This window comes from Phyllostomus hastatus, unplaced genomic scaffold (assembly GCF_019186645.2).
Source record: "Phyllostomus hastatus isolate PE091 unplaced genomic scaffold, TTU_PhHast_1.1 phas_contig_86, whole genome shotgun sequence".
Taxonomy (NCBI): Eukaryota; Metazoa; Chordata; class Mammalia; order Chiroptera; family Phyllostomidae; genus Phyllostomus; species Phyllostomus hastatus.
Window position 1 is genome coordinate 49,632,706 of NW_025333977.1, and position 17,742 is coordinate 49,650,447.

A 17,742-nucleotide genomic window follows, 5' to 3' on the forward strand; every position below is an offset into this window, starting at 1 on the left:
CTCCCTGAGGCCACCCTGTCCTGTCTGGCTGTATCATCCACTGGTTCTGCTCCTATTCGTTACCTTCCATGCCCCCCTCCTTGACCTCTCCATCATCAGGTAACTCACTATAGTCCATCTCGCCCATGTCCTGCATGTCCTCCTCATCCTGTCTGAGTCCTCCTCACTGTCCTCTTCCTCAGCACCACAGTGCTCTGAGGCTGGCCTACCAGTGGGTAGCAGGAGGTTGTCTTTCCCTACGATGCTCTGGAGCCCGGCCTGGTGCTGCTCTTCTCGTTGCCACAGCTCTGTCTCCTCCACACACAGCCTCGTCACATGGGGGGAAAGAGGGAATAAGGTGGACGTGCCTCCTAAATGCCCGCAACCCGGAAGCACTTGAATTTCATTTTTAAACACCAGATAGTTTTATTTTTTTTAAATCTTTCCACAGTGATACATTTGTATAATCAGATCCCTTTATCTTATTTATAGTTAGTTTTAGAATGTTCAGATAAAAGTCTTCTAGTGACTCCAAGATTTTCTTGAATGCAACATTCCAACAAATAAATAAAAATTTAAAAAGTCTAATATCATGAAATGGAATCAAAACCTGTTACTCTCACAGATGATGATAAATGAAAATAATAATCAAGATGGAAATGTTTTTGAAGGTAGTAAATCAACAATAGGTTTACTTAGTGTTTATTTATGCCTTATGGAAATAATGTGCCGGTATATGTACTATGTAGTTGATTTTCTTTCCTTGTTTGTACAGAAAAACATGTGCTTAGTTTAAATACCAATAGTTGGATATCAGAATTATGTTTCTTCCCTTCCCTTTTCCTAAACAAACAAAAATAGTCAACTGCAGTATTTGACTGTTTCATTTCAGATTTTCATTTCATTCTTTTTACTAGCTAAACCTAAGGAAAATCTCTGAGCAAAAGTTAGCTAGCTTGATAATGGCTCAAACTTCTAAGACCTTGCTAGAGTTACAAACAGCCCTTTATTTCAGTTTCGCTGTGCTTCATGCCATTTACTTCTTTCCTACAGATTCTGCCTTTAGCATTTGAAGCCAGCTCACTGCATCTTGGCAGGGAAGGTTGTGGCATGCAGACCTCAGTTTGAAATACTTGTCCTTCTTGGATTCAATTTTTGCCACTTGTCACTGTGACCTGTAAATGACTCAGGTACTGCTCTTAAGGTGAGACCTAACTGCCAGGTCTTAAAAGCATCAATTCAGAGGGGGAGATACCCCTTGTAGCCTCTTTAAAAGTATGTTGAGCAAACACCTTCTCTGCAAGTTCTGAAGATTATCATCCCAAATTTTCAGTGGTGTGTATAAAATCATATTAGGAAGCTTATTTGGACAAATATTTATAGGCTTCTGTTAAAGGCATAAAGGCAGTCTGTTACCTATCTGAAGTTTTAATGCATTTATTACTTGAGGTGACTTGTCCTACTAGGGGCAACTAACTATACTGATTTTTTTTTTTTAATGTCAAAGAAAATCCCTTATTATCAAGCTGCTGAAAATGTTTTTTAAAGATTTTATTTATTTATTTTTAGAGGGGAAGGGAGAGAGAAACAGAGGGAGAGAAACATCAATATGTGTTTTCCTCTCATGCACTCCCTACTAGGAGTAGGGAGCTGGCCTGCAACCCAGGCGTGTGCCTTGACTGGGAATCGAACCAGCAACCCTTTGGTTCTCACTTAGGTCAGCATTCAAACCACTGAGCCACACCAGCCAAGGCTGAAAATGTGTTTGATATACTTTTCTATGTTGAATTTGAAGGGAAGTGTTTTGATAATTCAGGATTATGGTGCCTGGTCTTGAGTGCCTTTTAAAACAGTCTCTGGAAAAAGGCCTACTTGTGGAAAGATTATGGTAGGCCTTTGTAGGCATGAAAAAGGACCTTGAGTTTGAAGAAGGACCTTGACTTTCTGTGTGTTGTTTTTACAAAGATCTCCTCATGGAGGAAGGAAGGGGCTGGTGTCCCATCACCAGTGCCGTAAGTGGCCTTTTTTTTCTCTCATCGAGGGTGGCCTGCGGTGGGCTTTCCCCTCCTTAATATAACAATAGGATTGTCCTATTTAAAAGTTTCTTTGTCCAGTGATGCAACTTAAGTTTAGTAATGAGTTAACATGAGGCATATGCATTCATCTTAAAGCATACTATGCTGGTCTCAAGTTGGGACTTGTTAAAGCTGGTCTTACTTAACATTCAAAAAGGAAAGTGTAGTACACGTTTAGTCATGAAAAAAGTGTAACGCTTTGATGAAAGAGCAGCTAAAAACCAGCCCATGACTTTATTATTGTTCAAATCACTGAAAGGTTAACTTGCAAATTTTTTTTCTGCCAATCTTTTTGTAGCAAGTCTCACATTTCATAAAAGCCACAGTAGACTTTATAACAATAATTATCTTGTCATTTTGTTGGAAGATCCTATGAAATGCAGGGAAGCTCTTTTAATAACATTGTTTAGCCATTACAAACCTGAAGTTTATTCGGAATACAGGACGACATCCTGGGATGTGTGTTTCTGCTTCTCTACCACCATAATGTTTAAAACAATGTTTTATTTTTTATTACTGGTGATTTTTCCCCCCACTATTATTGTTAAAGGTGTTAAACCTTCACACAAGTTGAAAAATAGTTCAAGTAGATTTTTACCTAGATTTACAAATTGCAATTTTTCATGTATTCTGCAGATACACACACACACACATACACACACACTTATTTTGGGAGGACCTGTGTGCAGTCGTAGTCACTGTGACAAGTGTCTCACTCCTCACTGCTTCAGTGTGTCTTTTTTAATAACAAGGTTATTGTTCTGTCCAAACGCAATAGTTACCAGTCAAAAGATTAATGCTGAAACAATATTTTTAAGTATTCCATTTACATTAAAATTTTACAATTTTCCAATAATATCCGTTATAATTTTTTTGTTATTATGGAATCTGATCAGTGGTCACATATTATATTTAGCTTTACCATCATTTTAGACTTATTTATCCTTTAGAATATTCTGTGTTTTTTTTTTTTTAACAACATTTTTGTTTAATCTCCTCGGCTTTTGTGAATTGCCTCACTCTGAGTCTGCTAGGTCCATTCTGTGGGATGTGTGGTAAGGGGATGCTTTTAAATGTTTCCAAGGCAGTTTGGTTTTATTAGCTAGAAGGCAACATTGGAGTTCGGAATTTTGAAGCTAAATAAGACTATCTTTAATTTTGTTTTGGACATAGACCTGGTTCATGGATCACTAATCACAAAATTAGTGGGTTCAAACTGACTTTTTTTTTTTTTTTGGTGTTTTGGATGTCTCATTCAACTACTTGTGGCTTCAGTGTTCTGCAAAATAAGGATTCTGGTTTAATCACAGAATTTTAGATAAGAATTCTTAACCTCATCTAAAATGGTTTTCCATAATGTATTCTTTTCTTTTTAATCTTCACCTGACACCATGCTTAGAGAAGGAAAGGGTGGGAGAGAGGGAGAGAAATATCAATGTGGGAGAGGAACGATCAATTGATCGGTTGCCTCCCATGTGCTCTTTGACCAGGGACTGAACCTGCAGCCTAGGCTTGTACCCTCACTGGGAATCAAACCTGTGGCCTTTCAATTTATGGGATGATGCTCCAACTAACTGAGCCACATTGGCCAGGGCTCAAAATATATTCTCTAAAAAAAGATTTTATTTATTAAAAAAGAAAAGGTTTTATTTATTTATTTTTAGAGAGGGTGAAGGGAGGGAGAAAGAGAGGGATAGAAACATCAGTGTGTGGTTGCCTCTCCCGCGCCCTCTACTGGGGACCTGGCCTGCAACCTAGGCATGTGTCCTGACTGGGAATCAAACTGGCAACCCTTTGGTTCACAGGTTGGCACTCAGTCCGCTCAGCCACACGAGCCAGGGCTTGAAATATATTAAAGAGACAGAAGCACTGCAGGATAGAATATGTTTCTAAGATCTTACAAGGAATGAAAATTAAGAAATATTATTGGTAAGTTTTTCTAAATCCTAGAATCAACCTTGTTCCTACTTTCCACCATTTTTGTGGGAGAATTAGCAAATGTATTACCAAGGTTTTCTTTGGTGTTCTAGTCATTTTTCCCTTGCATATGACTTCTTCTTCCTTCTCCTTTCTTTCTTTTTTTTTTTTACTTCTTTTCGTCAACATGGACCTGAACACAGTGTCCCCTCCTCCAGCATTTGTATCGTAATCTTGTTTTTCTGTCACGATATTCTCAGATATATTCATTTTTCTTAAAAGAAAATTGCACATTTAAAGGCTTCCCAGATCTCTGTAGTACATGAATCCATTATTATAAAACAAAGACAAACAGGTATCTAATTGAAACTCAGCTGATGATGCTCTGTCTTGGGTGCCACACAACAGAACCTACAACAAGCATTGTAGTAAAATCTTCACCAATCTTACTGTTCCATCTCCCTGTACAAGAAAGTCACTCTAATTGTGGCTCACATGCAGTACCTGAGAATTTGTGCTGAGTATAATTATTACAAACCCTTTAATGTTCCCTAGCTGAGATTGGTATCTTTAGGTCACTGTGCTTGAATTACTGTGTTTAATCTGTCATTTGAAATGATTTGTATCTATTAGGTCTTCTTTATATAAAGCACTTCCCTTTTTCTGGTATGAGAACTTCATGTGTAATGGTTGATTAAAGGGGAGGATGGTTTGAGATTGAGTGTGGAGATATGCCTGCATCTGCGTCCTGCTCTGATATTGATCCTCTCCTGTGCTGGGCTTCCTCATCCATTTCCTCACTTTGGAAATCTTGCTCATGAGAGGCAGAGTTAGGCCATGACTGGCGTCAAATAGACTAACCCTCTCCACTTGGTAGAGTTTATTTTTTATTTTTTATTTTATTTACTTTCGGCAAGTCATTAATATATCTAAGCCTTGTTTTTCTTCTGAAAAATAAGCATGGAATGGCTACCTTATAAGATTGTAAAATGTAAATGAGATAATATACAGGGTAATTAGTATTTAATGAACAATAGCTTTTGGGGCTTTTTTGTTCAGAAGGCAGAGGGAGAGTAAGTAAGTGAATGAATGGGGGTATCTGTCTAAATTTAAAGTTGGAATGATTACAAATTGAAAGTACTTCTCCACTAAATAATATTTTGGTAGCCCTTAGACAGTTCTTGGATTTCCTTTAATGGTGACCCAATGACTGCTTGAAATACTTTGTTTTCTTTCTTCACAGCTTTCTCTTCTGAAAAGGAGAAACTAGGACTAGCTTATTTCAGACTATCTGAAATTGTGGGCAAATGGAGAGTCTAAAGCCAGAATATGTGAGGGGAGAGGGAAGGGGTCTTAGCTGGGTCACTGCGTTCTGGTTGGTGTTTCGTTCACTTGTAGTTCAGGCATTTTTAGTTGCAGAGTTAAGTAGAGTAAAAAAGGATAATAGCACAGTAATTATCATATATACAGTGTGAATGTATGATATAAATAATGCAAAGGCTAATTTTTAAAATTAAATTTTATTTTAATTGTTCAAGTACAATTTTCTATTTTTTACTCCCATCCCAGCTCACCCACCCACAAAAGGCTAATTTTTAAAAAAGCTATAAAGCATTCAGATATGCATGAGATGAAATTTCTTAAGATGACTGCAACTACCTAAGGTCACATACATGATCTAATATTTAAGCCAAAGTTAAAAAAATAAAGGTAGGCATTCTATTACTAATGCCCCAGGAATGTTACATTTGTGAATTTGAGCTTTATTAAAGAAGTAGCAAAAGTTCACATCCTGAATGAGGTATGGAATTTTTTCAAAAAACTGGTTTACCTACTTACTGTAAGTCTTGGTATTCGGTTTCCTTGTATATCTTGCTTTTCTCTTTTCTTTTTTTGTCACTTCTCCCATGTTTTCAGCATGCATCCCTACTACCTGGTGTCTCATCACCCCCTGCCCACCTCTTTCTCTGTAAATACTTTTTACTAGAAAGGACAGGGGGCTGGGAATCAGAAACCCAGGTACTGTGGAGTGTGAAATGCTGGCACACCCATTTTCTCACCCAAGCTAGTTTTTCTTGGTCATGCTACTCCCACCCTTTGATTTGTACCTCTGTTCTGTTTGCTGTTTTACATGGCCTGTATTAACTCTGCACTGCATAGGAAGCACAGGGAAGGAGCTACTTTGCGTGTTCTTAGACACCCTTTGGAAAAACCAGAGTAATCCAACTGTGTTCCTTCCTTGGAACTCTTGTAAACGGACTGATCTTTTATGTCAAGAGTTTTTTGTTGTCCCTCACTTGCCATTACAAACTGGGCTCTACACCACCTCCTCCTTAAAGTTACCACTGACATCAGAGTTGTAGAATGAACACATTTGACCTTCGCAGAGTATATGGTTGTCTTACTTCTCCTTAAATCTCTCTTTCTCCTTGGTTTCCAATACATTGGACCTCCTGTTTCTTGTTTTAATTCACCAGTCCCACCCCCAATCCCAGTCCCAGTAGTCTCCTCCAGTTCCTCTTCTGTCTGCTCTGTCCATGAGATTTGTGCAACATGGCCTCTGAGGTGCTCCACTCATTCCTTATTCTTTCTCTGTCTTAGAATTTTCCCTTGGCCTCTAACCCAGCCCTGCCTTCAGAGCGCTGGATCTGTTTTACCCCCTCTGTCTAGCTTTTGCAACCTAGACCTCACCTTCTCACTGATAATTCACACACACGTGTCCCAAGTCTGCTTTTTGGTCTTCTTCCTTCATGATATAGTATATAGCCCAAGTCAGTGATTTTCAGAGCAATGGATTTTATCTGGTGGGGCTTGGGGCGGGAATTATGGATGCTACTGAGAAAACATGTCAATCAAAAACTTTTAACGTATAATTCCCCATTCTTCAGTGGACTTTGACTCAAAACCTCTCTTTGAAAACATTACTAAGGTCCATGTCAGGGTTTTTTCCCTTGGCTCTTGCCTGCATAGATGGAAGAATTTTTTCATTGATCTTCTGACTTCAGCGACTGTTCCTCAATCCAGAATCATCCTATTGATGACAAATTCATTCTGTTAAAGTGCAGCACAGATGGAGGATGTAATTTTTCACTTTAGAAACCTTCAGTGGCTTATGGAGACATGCAGGCACGTCTGCACAGTGCCAGGATCCTACACTCCATTCCCAGACTCATCTTCCACGTTCACACACTGCAGCCTCAGGCCCTCTGTGTCCCTCACACCAGCCACAGCACCAGGCTCGCCCGACCTGAGCCTTCCTCCAAACTGCTGTTTGCACTGCACTGTTCCCTTTTGAATGGTCAGTTTTCTCCTTTGAGGTTCAGTTTACATTTCCATTTCCTATGAGCCCTTCCTCAGTTTCTCTAGTTGCAGTTAGCTACCCTTTCCTCTGAGCTTCCATGGTGAGTTAATTATGGCCCTCATACTGCTTTCCACATTTGGGCTCATTGTGGTCTGGGTGCCTTACCAGAATGTATTTCTGTAGAGACCAAGGGGTCTGCACTCAGGTGCACGACAAAGAAGTGACTGACAAATGAACGCATGAATCTACTGTTTGGGGTTTTCCTCCTCTCAAGAACTCTCAGTGCCGAAGGTGCCCCCAAAGTACTCATAGGGTCCACATGAACTCCTCATACCCCTGGGGTTGTTGAAGCTCATTTGTGTTCAGACCTCTTCCTCTCACTTCAGCAATCACCTCCTTACCATCCTCACTGCTAGGCCCAATGCCAACCCTTAAGGGACTCGGCGTGCCCTCACTGTCAGAGAGCTGGTGTGGCAGAGCCATTGAGGTGTTCAGCTTGAGGCCCCCGGTCTCATTTTCAGTCCCAGCTCTGCCTCTGCTGTGCTGGTGGGGTCATGTGCACCATGGGCAAGTTATCTTTCACTTTGTCCTCAGATTTCTTTTCTTCCCGCCCCGTCCCCCCTTAACCAGGGGCCCTATAGTATCTATCTGTTGTGTTGCAGTGAAAAATAGAAAGGTGGTAATCCATGTAAAGTGCAGAGCATGGTGCCCACCACATAGCAAGCATGCAGCAACCAAGCGTGAGCTGCCAGAGTAAGGTGCTGGGAGGTTCTTGTGACTTCTAGGTCAGGGCTAATTAGCTGGCAGCATCTGGACTAGTCATGGCTCACACATGAATATTACATTGTTTTTGTGGGGTCAGGGAATATGGGGGCGGCTACAGAAGTTTTGAAAATCACGGGAAATATAAGAGGCTGAATTTATGAATTCTCTTGAGAACATTACAAGATCTGAGGTTGTAAATATATAGAGTTTAAGAATATGGGCTCAGAAGCAAGAATCTGAATTGGAGCCCTAGCCATGCCATTTATAGGCTGTGTGATCCCATGCAAGTTGCTTAACCTCTCTGTTTCTCAACTTCCTTATCTCTAAAATGGAGATAAAAATAACACTTTGTAGGGCTCCTGGTATTATTAAATGGGACGATGTAGTTAAAGCTCTTGGTACACAGTGAGAAGTAGATAATATGTGCTGCTTTGTTGTTGCTATTGTTTTACTACTACTACTACTACTACTGCTACTACTGTTTTACTACTGTTATTGCTGCTAGTCAGACACCCTGGGCTCCAAATCACCCCTGTGCCAACAGCTGGCACTGAGTAGTAGATGCCCCCATAGTGGGGTATGAACTTTTCAGGGAGCCACAGTCCTTGCCATGGCCTGTCATCTTATGTCTGCCACACCGTCTTAGTCATGGTTTTGTTTCCTGTTGACATCCCACTTTTGGATGTCCATGTCCAGGATGGTTGAGCTGTGAATGAGTCTTTATAGAAGTATGAACGTCAAGGAACATTTTGTCACAGTGGTTCTTAACCTGTGGTCCAGGTTGATAGCATCAGCACCTTCTGGAAGCTTGTCCTCAGCTGTTCCCCTAGACTTCCTGAAGCAGAAACTCTGGGGTTAGGCCTAGCCATGTCTTTTAAGAATACCTCCTGCTAGTTACTAACCAAAGTGTGAGAACTATTGGTTGGAACACAAGTGTTCCATATTTGTATTGCCTATATCTGGTTTCCGTGTAAAATTAAAAATGTTGAGTTTTGTTTCTGAGCACTTTAAATGATTTGTGAATTCCACACTTTCCTTACTGTGTGATCCCTTAGCTATTAGACACTGCTGGGTGTGGGTTCTTCCTTGGGGCGGGGGAGCACAGTTTGTTCTGTTAAAAGTCGGGTGAACTCTGATCTTTTAACTTGCTGGAGGAATACAGTTTATCTGGGGGTGATGGTCAGACGTTTTTAGATAGAAGACTTTAGAAAGTAATGGAAGGGACTGCTTTTAGGTGGATATGAAATACATGAAATAATGTTTTTAATAAGATGGAATAATTATTTTATAGATTCTAATTAATGATGACTTTATTAATTAAGTCATCTAACTTCTATGATGTGGAAGTTCACACTGGTTGTCTGCCTCTTCTTCCCCCATTTACAGTAATTTTTCTTGGTTTCTCAAGAATTCTTCTATATGGAGCAACACCCTTTCTCCCATCGCCGGCCCCAGGGATATTCAGAAGACCTTATCCAGTAAAAATAGTTACAGTTAACTTTTGACAGAAGTCCTTAATTGTGCTCTAAATTCAACACTATATCAAAGCTACTTTTTAGTTCTCTTCTGGGTGTTGTTAGTGGCTATGTTATAGCATCCCATTCTAAAAGGATTCTAGAGTTTAGTATTTCTGTTTGCTACTTTGGGAAGTTCTTCCCAAATAGTTGCTTAGCATTTTGTGAGTGATTTTAAGATGGCTTTCATATGCCTCGTCTTTAAGTTCTTATTAGATTATTTTATTCTACACACCAGGTACTCTGCTTTTGATTATAATGTTATTGAAATAGAATTCAATATTTGTATTTATGGAGGACAGGTTTGCTCTTGAAATTTTATCTTGAAAGATCTTTGTAAAAATTGTATACATTATTTAGATGCAGTTATTTATAATACGTTATTAGAGTCTACTCATGGTTATGTAATGTCCTCAGCAAAAACCATGTGGATTTAGTGACATTGGTAACAGGTACTTTCTGAAAGGAGAGTTTTGGAGATTGTGTTATGCTGCAGTTACAGTTTTTACTTAACTAAAGCCAACAGTACATAGCCGAATCATTTTGTCAACAGCTTTAGAGCTGAAACGTTGGTAGACATTAGCGCCCCCAGCTACCCATGTACTGTTTAGCAATCCTGCTGCTTCCTTTGGAGCATCAACCAGAGAACCCGAGAACACCCTCACTTTTCAGGCCCCTGCAACATGCCACAGGAGGGCAACTGAAGAGAGCTTGCGCTTTCAAGATATTTGTATCATCTTTGATAATAAAAGCATCAGTGAGAATTGACTTCTCTTTTGCTTTTCTAGTCTGTAAAAATAAAACCAATTTGGTTTATTTATTAAATATTTATTGATTGCACAAGGAGGCACAATCTCTGCCCTCAGAAGTATACGTAGGTTGTTAAAAGAGTAGGTACATGTGCAAACAAGTAATTACAAGGTAGTGTGATAAGCACAGTAATTGAGGCTTTACAGATGAGGGACTGATTGGGTTGGAGATGGTGGTAGGAGGTTGACCAGATGGGATTTCATGGACTAGGTGATGGCAGCCTAGGGTTTCAGGGATGGGTGAAGTTTTCTTGGTGAGTTGGAGGTAAATTTACCTGTGTGGTGGCACAGGGACAAAGAGGAGTGTGGCCTGTTCCTACAGTTACAAGTTCATAGACAAGTGTGAAGTTCCAGGCATGGAAGAACAGTTAGATAAGGCCAGAAAGGTAGGCAGGTTCCAGGGCCATGGGGGGCCTTGAGGGCATAGAAAGAGACCTGAGATTCACCTTCCGATGATAATGTTGGAGCTAGATGCACATTTAGAGAGCACTACTTTGGGGCATATTCTCTAAAAGTTGTAAGCCAGCATCCACAATACCAGATAGTGAGTGTAGTTTTTTTGAACCACAAAAGGTACTCAGGGAAAAATATGGAGGTTAATAAGTACAAGTAGGGCTCCATCCTTTGAAAAATATCCCAGAATAGATGTTGCTGGTTGTGGGTCAGCAGTCCTTTCTATATATGTAGCAAGAATAGCAGAGTATTGACATATTCTATTTAAAACATTTGTAACCCAAGATCTGTGGGGAGTATTGTGGGATTTACCAAGAAAAAAGGACGTGTTTTTTGTCTTCAAAACAGGTGGTTTTTCCTTAGAGATTCCTAACCACCTTTGCAGTCAAGAATATAGCAAACTAGTTTTAAAGGGAAATCTGCAGTAAGGGCCCTAACACATACCCTAACAGTGGGAGAAGTAATTATTTTAACCAGAGGTGGAAGGTAGGAAAAGAGGGTGTGGCCCAGGAAGGCTTTGCCGAGTGGGTGGCATATTCAACCACCATCAGAGTATTTGCTGGGCAGAGCGAGAATTCTAAAGAAGAATAATACAGTATTCTTACCCTTAAATTGTACACACTTGGCATGTATGCAAATTATTATAGTACAGTATTTTATGTGGCTTAGTAATAGTGCTTGTGTTTCCTATGGCACACTGGGCTCGCGTGGAAGAGGCTCTTTGTAATTTTAAGGGGATTCTCCTTCATCTGGGTTTTCAGAGCTCTCTTGAACCACCTGCGGCTCCCCAGGCACTTTGCAAGTAGTCTGTCTTTCAGCACTGAGCTTTCAGCTTTCACCAAAGGACTTTCAAGGTGTTTTTTTTTTTTTTTAAATCAGCAAGCATCAACAATATTCGAATACAAAATAGGTAACATTGTTTACCTATTTTACAGTTTGGATTATGTGTGTAAAAGAATGTGAGAAGGTATTTTGGAGGGGGATGTTTAAGGACTATATATTTATCCACAATAAATCTTTTCTAAAATATAAGTGAATGTCCTTGAAAAGATGATCTGTAATGCCCATTTACATTCTCTTGTGTTCTTTAGTGATCCTTCATTCTGTTTATGAATAGATCTATGTGAAATTGAAAGTTTAAATAATCCTTTCCATACATCAAGATGATAAAGTGTAAGAAAGCATTTATTTTAATCCCCTTTTACTGCTTAAATGCAATTTCCAAATAAATGGTTTTTTGAAATCTAGTCCAAAATTGGAAGTGAACCACGACGAAGTTATCAGCTTAGGGTTAAATTGTCTGTCTGACTACTGTGGTTGTCCTGGGTTGATGCCGCAGTCTTCCTTCCTCTCATACGTAATAGCCTTGTGAATTTTTTACATAAAAATATGTATATTAAGGGATCCATACAAATGTTAGTTGCTGCCAAGAAGAGAGTTGTTTCTTTAGCTATAAACAGTTGATTTTGTAGTCTACAGTCAGTCTTACTGTTGGTTTGACTGTGAGTATATGGAACTCTGGCAAAATGAAATGGAGCAAAACACAGAAAGAAGACAGCCACGACAATAAATACTTTACCTTCCAGCTTTTTGTTGTTTTTGCTGTCTTTACTTTTCGACTTTCTGTAAGACTCATATACTTTCTTTGCAATCACCACGTAAAACAGAAGCATTAGGGCAAAAACGGCCCAGAAAATGAACTGTGATATATAATTCACCCCTTGATGCCATTTCAGCCCCAGAGGGCCCTTTAAGGAGGCACACTTTTTTACAGATGACGGTGTTGCTTCCTTGTTGCTTAAGATCATGTTTGGAAGAGAGATGAGGAACAAAAGCAACCAGACAAGGGTTGAGACCATTTTTGCAAAAGCAGGCTTCTGTACAAAATATTTTCCAAAAGGTCTGATGATCTTGAGGAATCTGTCGAAGGCTATGAGGCCCAGCAGAATGATGCCCACATACATGGTCTCGTAAAAGATGACGGAGGAGAAACGGCACACAAAGGCTCTGAGCTGCCAGGGTCCAAGGTGGGAGTCGGAGAGGATTTTAAACGGAAGCATGAGTGTCATGATCAAGTCAGCCACCAAAGTGTTTTTGAGGTAGACAATGAAGGTGGAGGAGCTGGGAATGTGAATGAACACCCACAGGGCCATAGTGTTCAGCAGGATGCCGGCGAGGAAAACGATGGTGTAGGTGGCTGGGAACACCAGCTGGGTGATCCGCGTGTCTCTGGGGCACCGCTCAGACCCATTGAAGCCCTTCGTCTCCGTGGCGTTCATGATTCCCAGTCTCACTGTGACAGATAAACACATGCACAAAGTAAAGTGAAGGCTTTCGTGATTTCAAAATGCTACTTTCAAGAAAAAAACAAAAAAAGTTTAGATTTGTAACGTATTGACACTTTATGTATCAATATCATCACATTCAATAGATCTGTTGAGAAGGCACAGGTTGTGTCTGGCTAGGATTTTTAATGTATGTAATTCATTTTTGGTACTTGTAACAATACCATTACTTTCACACCATTATGAAATCCAAATAACAGGTTCTACTCCATTCACAACTGCTACTTTTTCCTTAGCTGTAAAACAAAACCCCATCTAAGAGGTAATAATTCGTGTCAGATTGCTGTATGTTATATATTTCTTTATGATTATAATCTATGGTTTTTAGAATGTTAACCTTATTAAAGCATTTCTCCCCCAGAATATAGTCTACCTTTTATAAGCAAGCACACTGACAGTAAAAATGGAAACTCACCTTGTTTGGGAGGATACTCAGCTCAGTGTCTTCTGACAGAGGCAGTCATTAGAGCAGCCCACGAAGAACATGTGAAGCAAATGTCCTTCTGCTTTCTTATACCCAGTTTCCTTCCTCATTTCACATGTGTAACATTAGCCATCAGAATCTCTCTATTTTTTTTAAAGATGTATGTATGTATTTATTTATTATTTAGAGAGAGGAGAAGGGAGGGAAAAAGAGAGAGAGATCAATCTGTTTCCCCTGGTACACACACCTGCTTGGGACCAAACCTGCAACCCAGGCAGGCACCCTGACTGGGAATTGAACCAGCCGTCTTTCACTCTGTGGAACAACTCCCAGCCGACTGAGCCACACCAGTCAGGGCAGCCATCAGGATCTACTCACATTCAAACCTTTGCAGGGTTTTCTAATAAGAAACCTCTGTTATTTCAAACTTACATACTGTTAATCTACTGTGACTTACATAAATTAGTTGCAATTAATCTTTATATTTTCTTCTGTGGTAACTATCCTGCAACTTAATCTTCTTTACCTATTTGTTCAATGAAATTTTTGAGTGCCTTTTGTATACAGCAGTAGGAGGCAGAAAGATAAAGGAAATGGCCCCAAATTACAACCAAGTGTAAGAGTTGAACCTAAAATCAGAAGAATCTTAGCTGCATCCTTGTAGAGTATTTTCTCCAAAAATTTGTGTTCAGTATGGTGCCTTGTTTATTTCTGTAAATATTTATCTGAGACTTTTGGTCTTTCAATCCCTGAGAGAGAAAATGGTGTATTTGCTAAGCATTAAGGGCTGATAGACCCAGATTTTTGGAGTCAGAATGCCACCCCTACCAATTATTGGGTACTAGATCATAGACAAATAATTTAGTGGTCCTGTGCCACAGTATCCTCATCTGTGTGATCAATTTAATAATAGTGTATACCTTATAGTCTTGCTGAGGGGATAAAATGAGTGCCCAGAACAGTGCTGGGGTACATGTGAAGTATAGGGAGATAGGTTCTCACTGCAGTGGTCCATGAATTACAGATTTAAATCAACATATACTTCTCACTTACTAGAAAATAATTTTTAGAAATCTTTTTCTGTACTTGATGTTATATGCAAAGTGCTTAAGATTTCAGTAATTTCATCAATCAATCTTGGGCCAAGGTCTATAACATTTTTTCTTTAATTTCTCTTCAAGTTCGAAAGAGTGTAATTGCTGAAATCTATGACAGAAATATTGTCTTGCCAGGTAGGTGAAGGGAAAGAGGAAATTTAAGAGATCTTATGAGGGAATGTGGAGTTCTCCATGGTGAGTTTCACTTCATACTTTTTGCTACAAGTTTTACCACAGAGTTAGAGTAGACTGGGGTTGGGCTGATGGAGAAGTTTTTGATGACTTGGCTTAGGATTCTGAGAATAAAATTCTGTAACCCACTGGACATTTTAAAATATGAGGCAATGGATTCCTGATAATTTTGGTTGGAACTACTCACTGGTGACACAGCTTGAAAAATATGTGTTTGACTCAGATTGACTCTTGGAAATATAGATTCTGGATTTCATTAATGTAATGGAATATAATTTAAACATATATCTTTTTGTTTGCTTCTATAGAGAATAAAAAGCAAACATTTTTATATTTTTTTAAGTGAAGGGATTTGACAACTGCATAATTAAGTGTAAGTTTCCTGATGGAGCCAAATCCATTATTTACATGAAGGTTTGGAACAGTTTCGATTTAAACAAGGGAAATGCTGTACAAGATAATTTCATAATATGAAAACTGGAAATCACGTTTTGCTCAAATTTCAAAATGCCAAAGCGTGGGAAACTTTCAGAAGAGGAACTCAAGTGGTATTCTTTGAGAATACCATTCTTTTAAAAGAAAAGTATTCTTTTAAGTGTGGTAGTTTAAAATGTTTAATCACAGTAAATATTCAACAAATCATTCATTGTTATGTGTTCATATGCTTCATACATGTGAGCTCTTTGTTCTGAACAGTCACCACAGCCGCCAAGTGAGATCTTTTGCCCTTGATGGCTGGCGTCTCTGAGAGGCTGCCCCGCAGAGCAGACTGCAGCACTGCCTCAGGAGCCCGAGTGCCTGGGTTCAGCTCCTTATTCTACCTTTTTTCTTGTGACGCTGGGCAAGCTATTTATGCTCTCTATGAAACCATTGTCTCTTCTTTACATGGAAATGAATAATAGTATCTGCTTTATTGTGTTATTAAGGGGATAAAATGGGTGAACATTCACCACGTGTGGAGAATGATGTCTGTGGCATGGTAGGTGTTAGTGTTTGTTTTTTTGTTTTTTTTTGTTTTTTGTTAAATGAAATTAAAGGAAAAATGGAATATCACGTAGAGCTGGGGAGACAGCTCATGGAAGACCGGAAGGGAGAACCAAAGATGTAAGTAAAAGTCCCAGAAATTAGGTACCTGCCAAATGGGAATAAACTAAACATTTAAAATCTTATTGGGCTCAAAGGGAATATAGTCCAAATTTATAAAACTACACTAGCTGTGCTGTTCTGTGTGATAATATGATCTTATTTCATTCCTAAAACAGTGCTCAGAGATGGGTCCCATTTTACAGAGGAGAAAAAAGAAGTACGGAAGTTAGGCAGTTTGCCCCAAATCATGCAACCCAGGCCCACTTCAGATCCACACCATGTGGGTTCTAGAGCCCATGCTCAGAACCTGCCTTACTCTCCTGGCTGTAGAAGCCAAAGATAAGGTGAACACAGAATTGTTTACCAAATTCTGGAGTTTTTGAGCTGAGTATAACTGATTGATGAATGAGAAGAATCAATCAACTATAAAGTCAATGGACTTGTGAAACTTCTTGCCTTGAAGTAAGATATAATGTTGAAAACAAATTGGTTCAAAGCAGTATAATTAGGAGAGACTCAAAGAAGGTAGAATAAAAATTAGAAACAGAAGCCTGTGAAATGTGAATAAGCTACTCTTGCCATTTGTAATCTCCTTTGGGATTTTCCTTTGGATCAGAGTTAACATTCTAAAGGTTCCTGTTGATGTGGTAACCAATACTGTATAAATACTTAATAGTATCTGAAAAGATGAGGAAGTATTTGCTTTCACGCGGAATGAAAGTCGAAATGGGAACTCCTAAACTCATAGAAGAGCCTTCTACTTCCCATCAAAGTACACCACGGTACTTTCTCAGATTATATGAAATTGTCTTAAAAATTCCATATTGAGTCAGCCAAAAGCAGTAATAATAAGCTAAAATAAATTATGCAATTTAACGTTAAATGAAGGAATCTGTGTCTGTTATTAAATTCAATATTAGAAGGTCTATATATATAACTGGAAACAAGCAATTGTTTCACCATATCTGAAACTTTTATATGACTGTCCAGTTTCATGTTTTTATTTATACAAGTTTAAAGAGTTCAAATACAAACATGTGTATAGTAGAATTGAAAGTAAAGTAAACCCCCCTTACATATACATGTCAATGGTATGGGAATATACATATGTATATTTATTTGTTGACATATTGGATCTTTGTTTTATTCTATGTCAGTATATGATGACTTACCTAATTTTTAAAAAGTGTTATTATATATGTAAATATATATATAAAGTTATCATAGTTGTCACTAATGGGCATTTTACCCATTTTTTTCTCATTAAAAAACAGTACTGTAGAGCACATACACATCCATATATTTTTGTTCATTTGTTCCAACATATTTATAGTAAATGTCTTAGAAGCAGAATGCTGGATCAAAGATATGCATCAAAATGTAGAAAGCCTGTTTTCCAATAATAGCTTTCCAGAAAGGTTGTACCAATTTACGGTCTCACTGAGTGGAATTCTACAACTCCGTTACTAAAAATCTTCTACATCAATTCTAAACGTGTAGGCACAAAAGGGTCATGCCATTAAAGTATAAAATTATTTGCTTATTAGTAATATAGATCTTTCTATATTTTTATTGTCCACTTGTATTTTCCCTTCAGGTTGATTTTTTTTTCAAGCGCTTTCTCCATTTTCTAAAAAGTCAGGCTGTTTGTTTCTCTTTACTTTTGACCTGTAAGCGCACTTCCCCATGTTTAGTTCCCACAGTGGGCATTGCCGGCCGCCGACATCGCCTAGATCAGCCCCTCGAACCTGCACTTGTTCACTGTGCTCGGCTGCTGCAGCACCT

General features: G+C 38.9%; 2 protein-coding genes across 2 annotated transcripts in view; one reads left to right on the plus strand and one right to left on the minus strand.

Annotated features, from left to right (window-relative positions):
- The window catches only part of MED12L (mediator complex subunit 12L), a 316,418-nt gene that overhangs the window by 210,802 nt on the left and 87,874 nt on the right, over positions 1-17,742 (plus strand). The window lies entirely within an intron of this gene.
- P2RY13 (purinergic receptor P2Y13) lies at positions 11,981-13,682 on the minus strand. The gene is made up of 2 exons (XM_045851266.1): positions 13,574-13,682; positions 11,981-13,106 (listed from the first exon to the last, which is right to left on the minus strand). The coding sequence occupies exon 2, from the start codon at positions 13,090-13,092 to the stop codon at positions 12,094-12,096; it is 999 nt and encodes a 332-aa protein (XP_045707222.1). The 5' UTR covers positions 13,093-13,106; positions 13,574-13,682; the 3' UTR covers positions 11,981-12,093.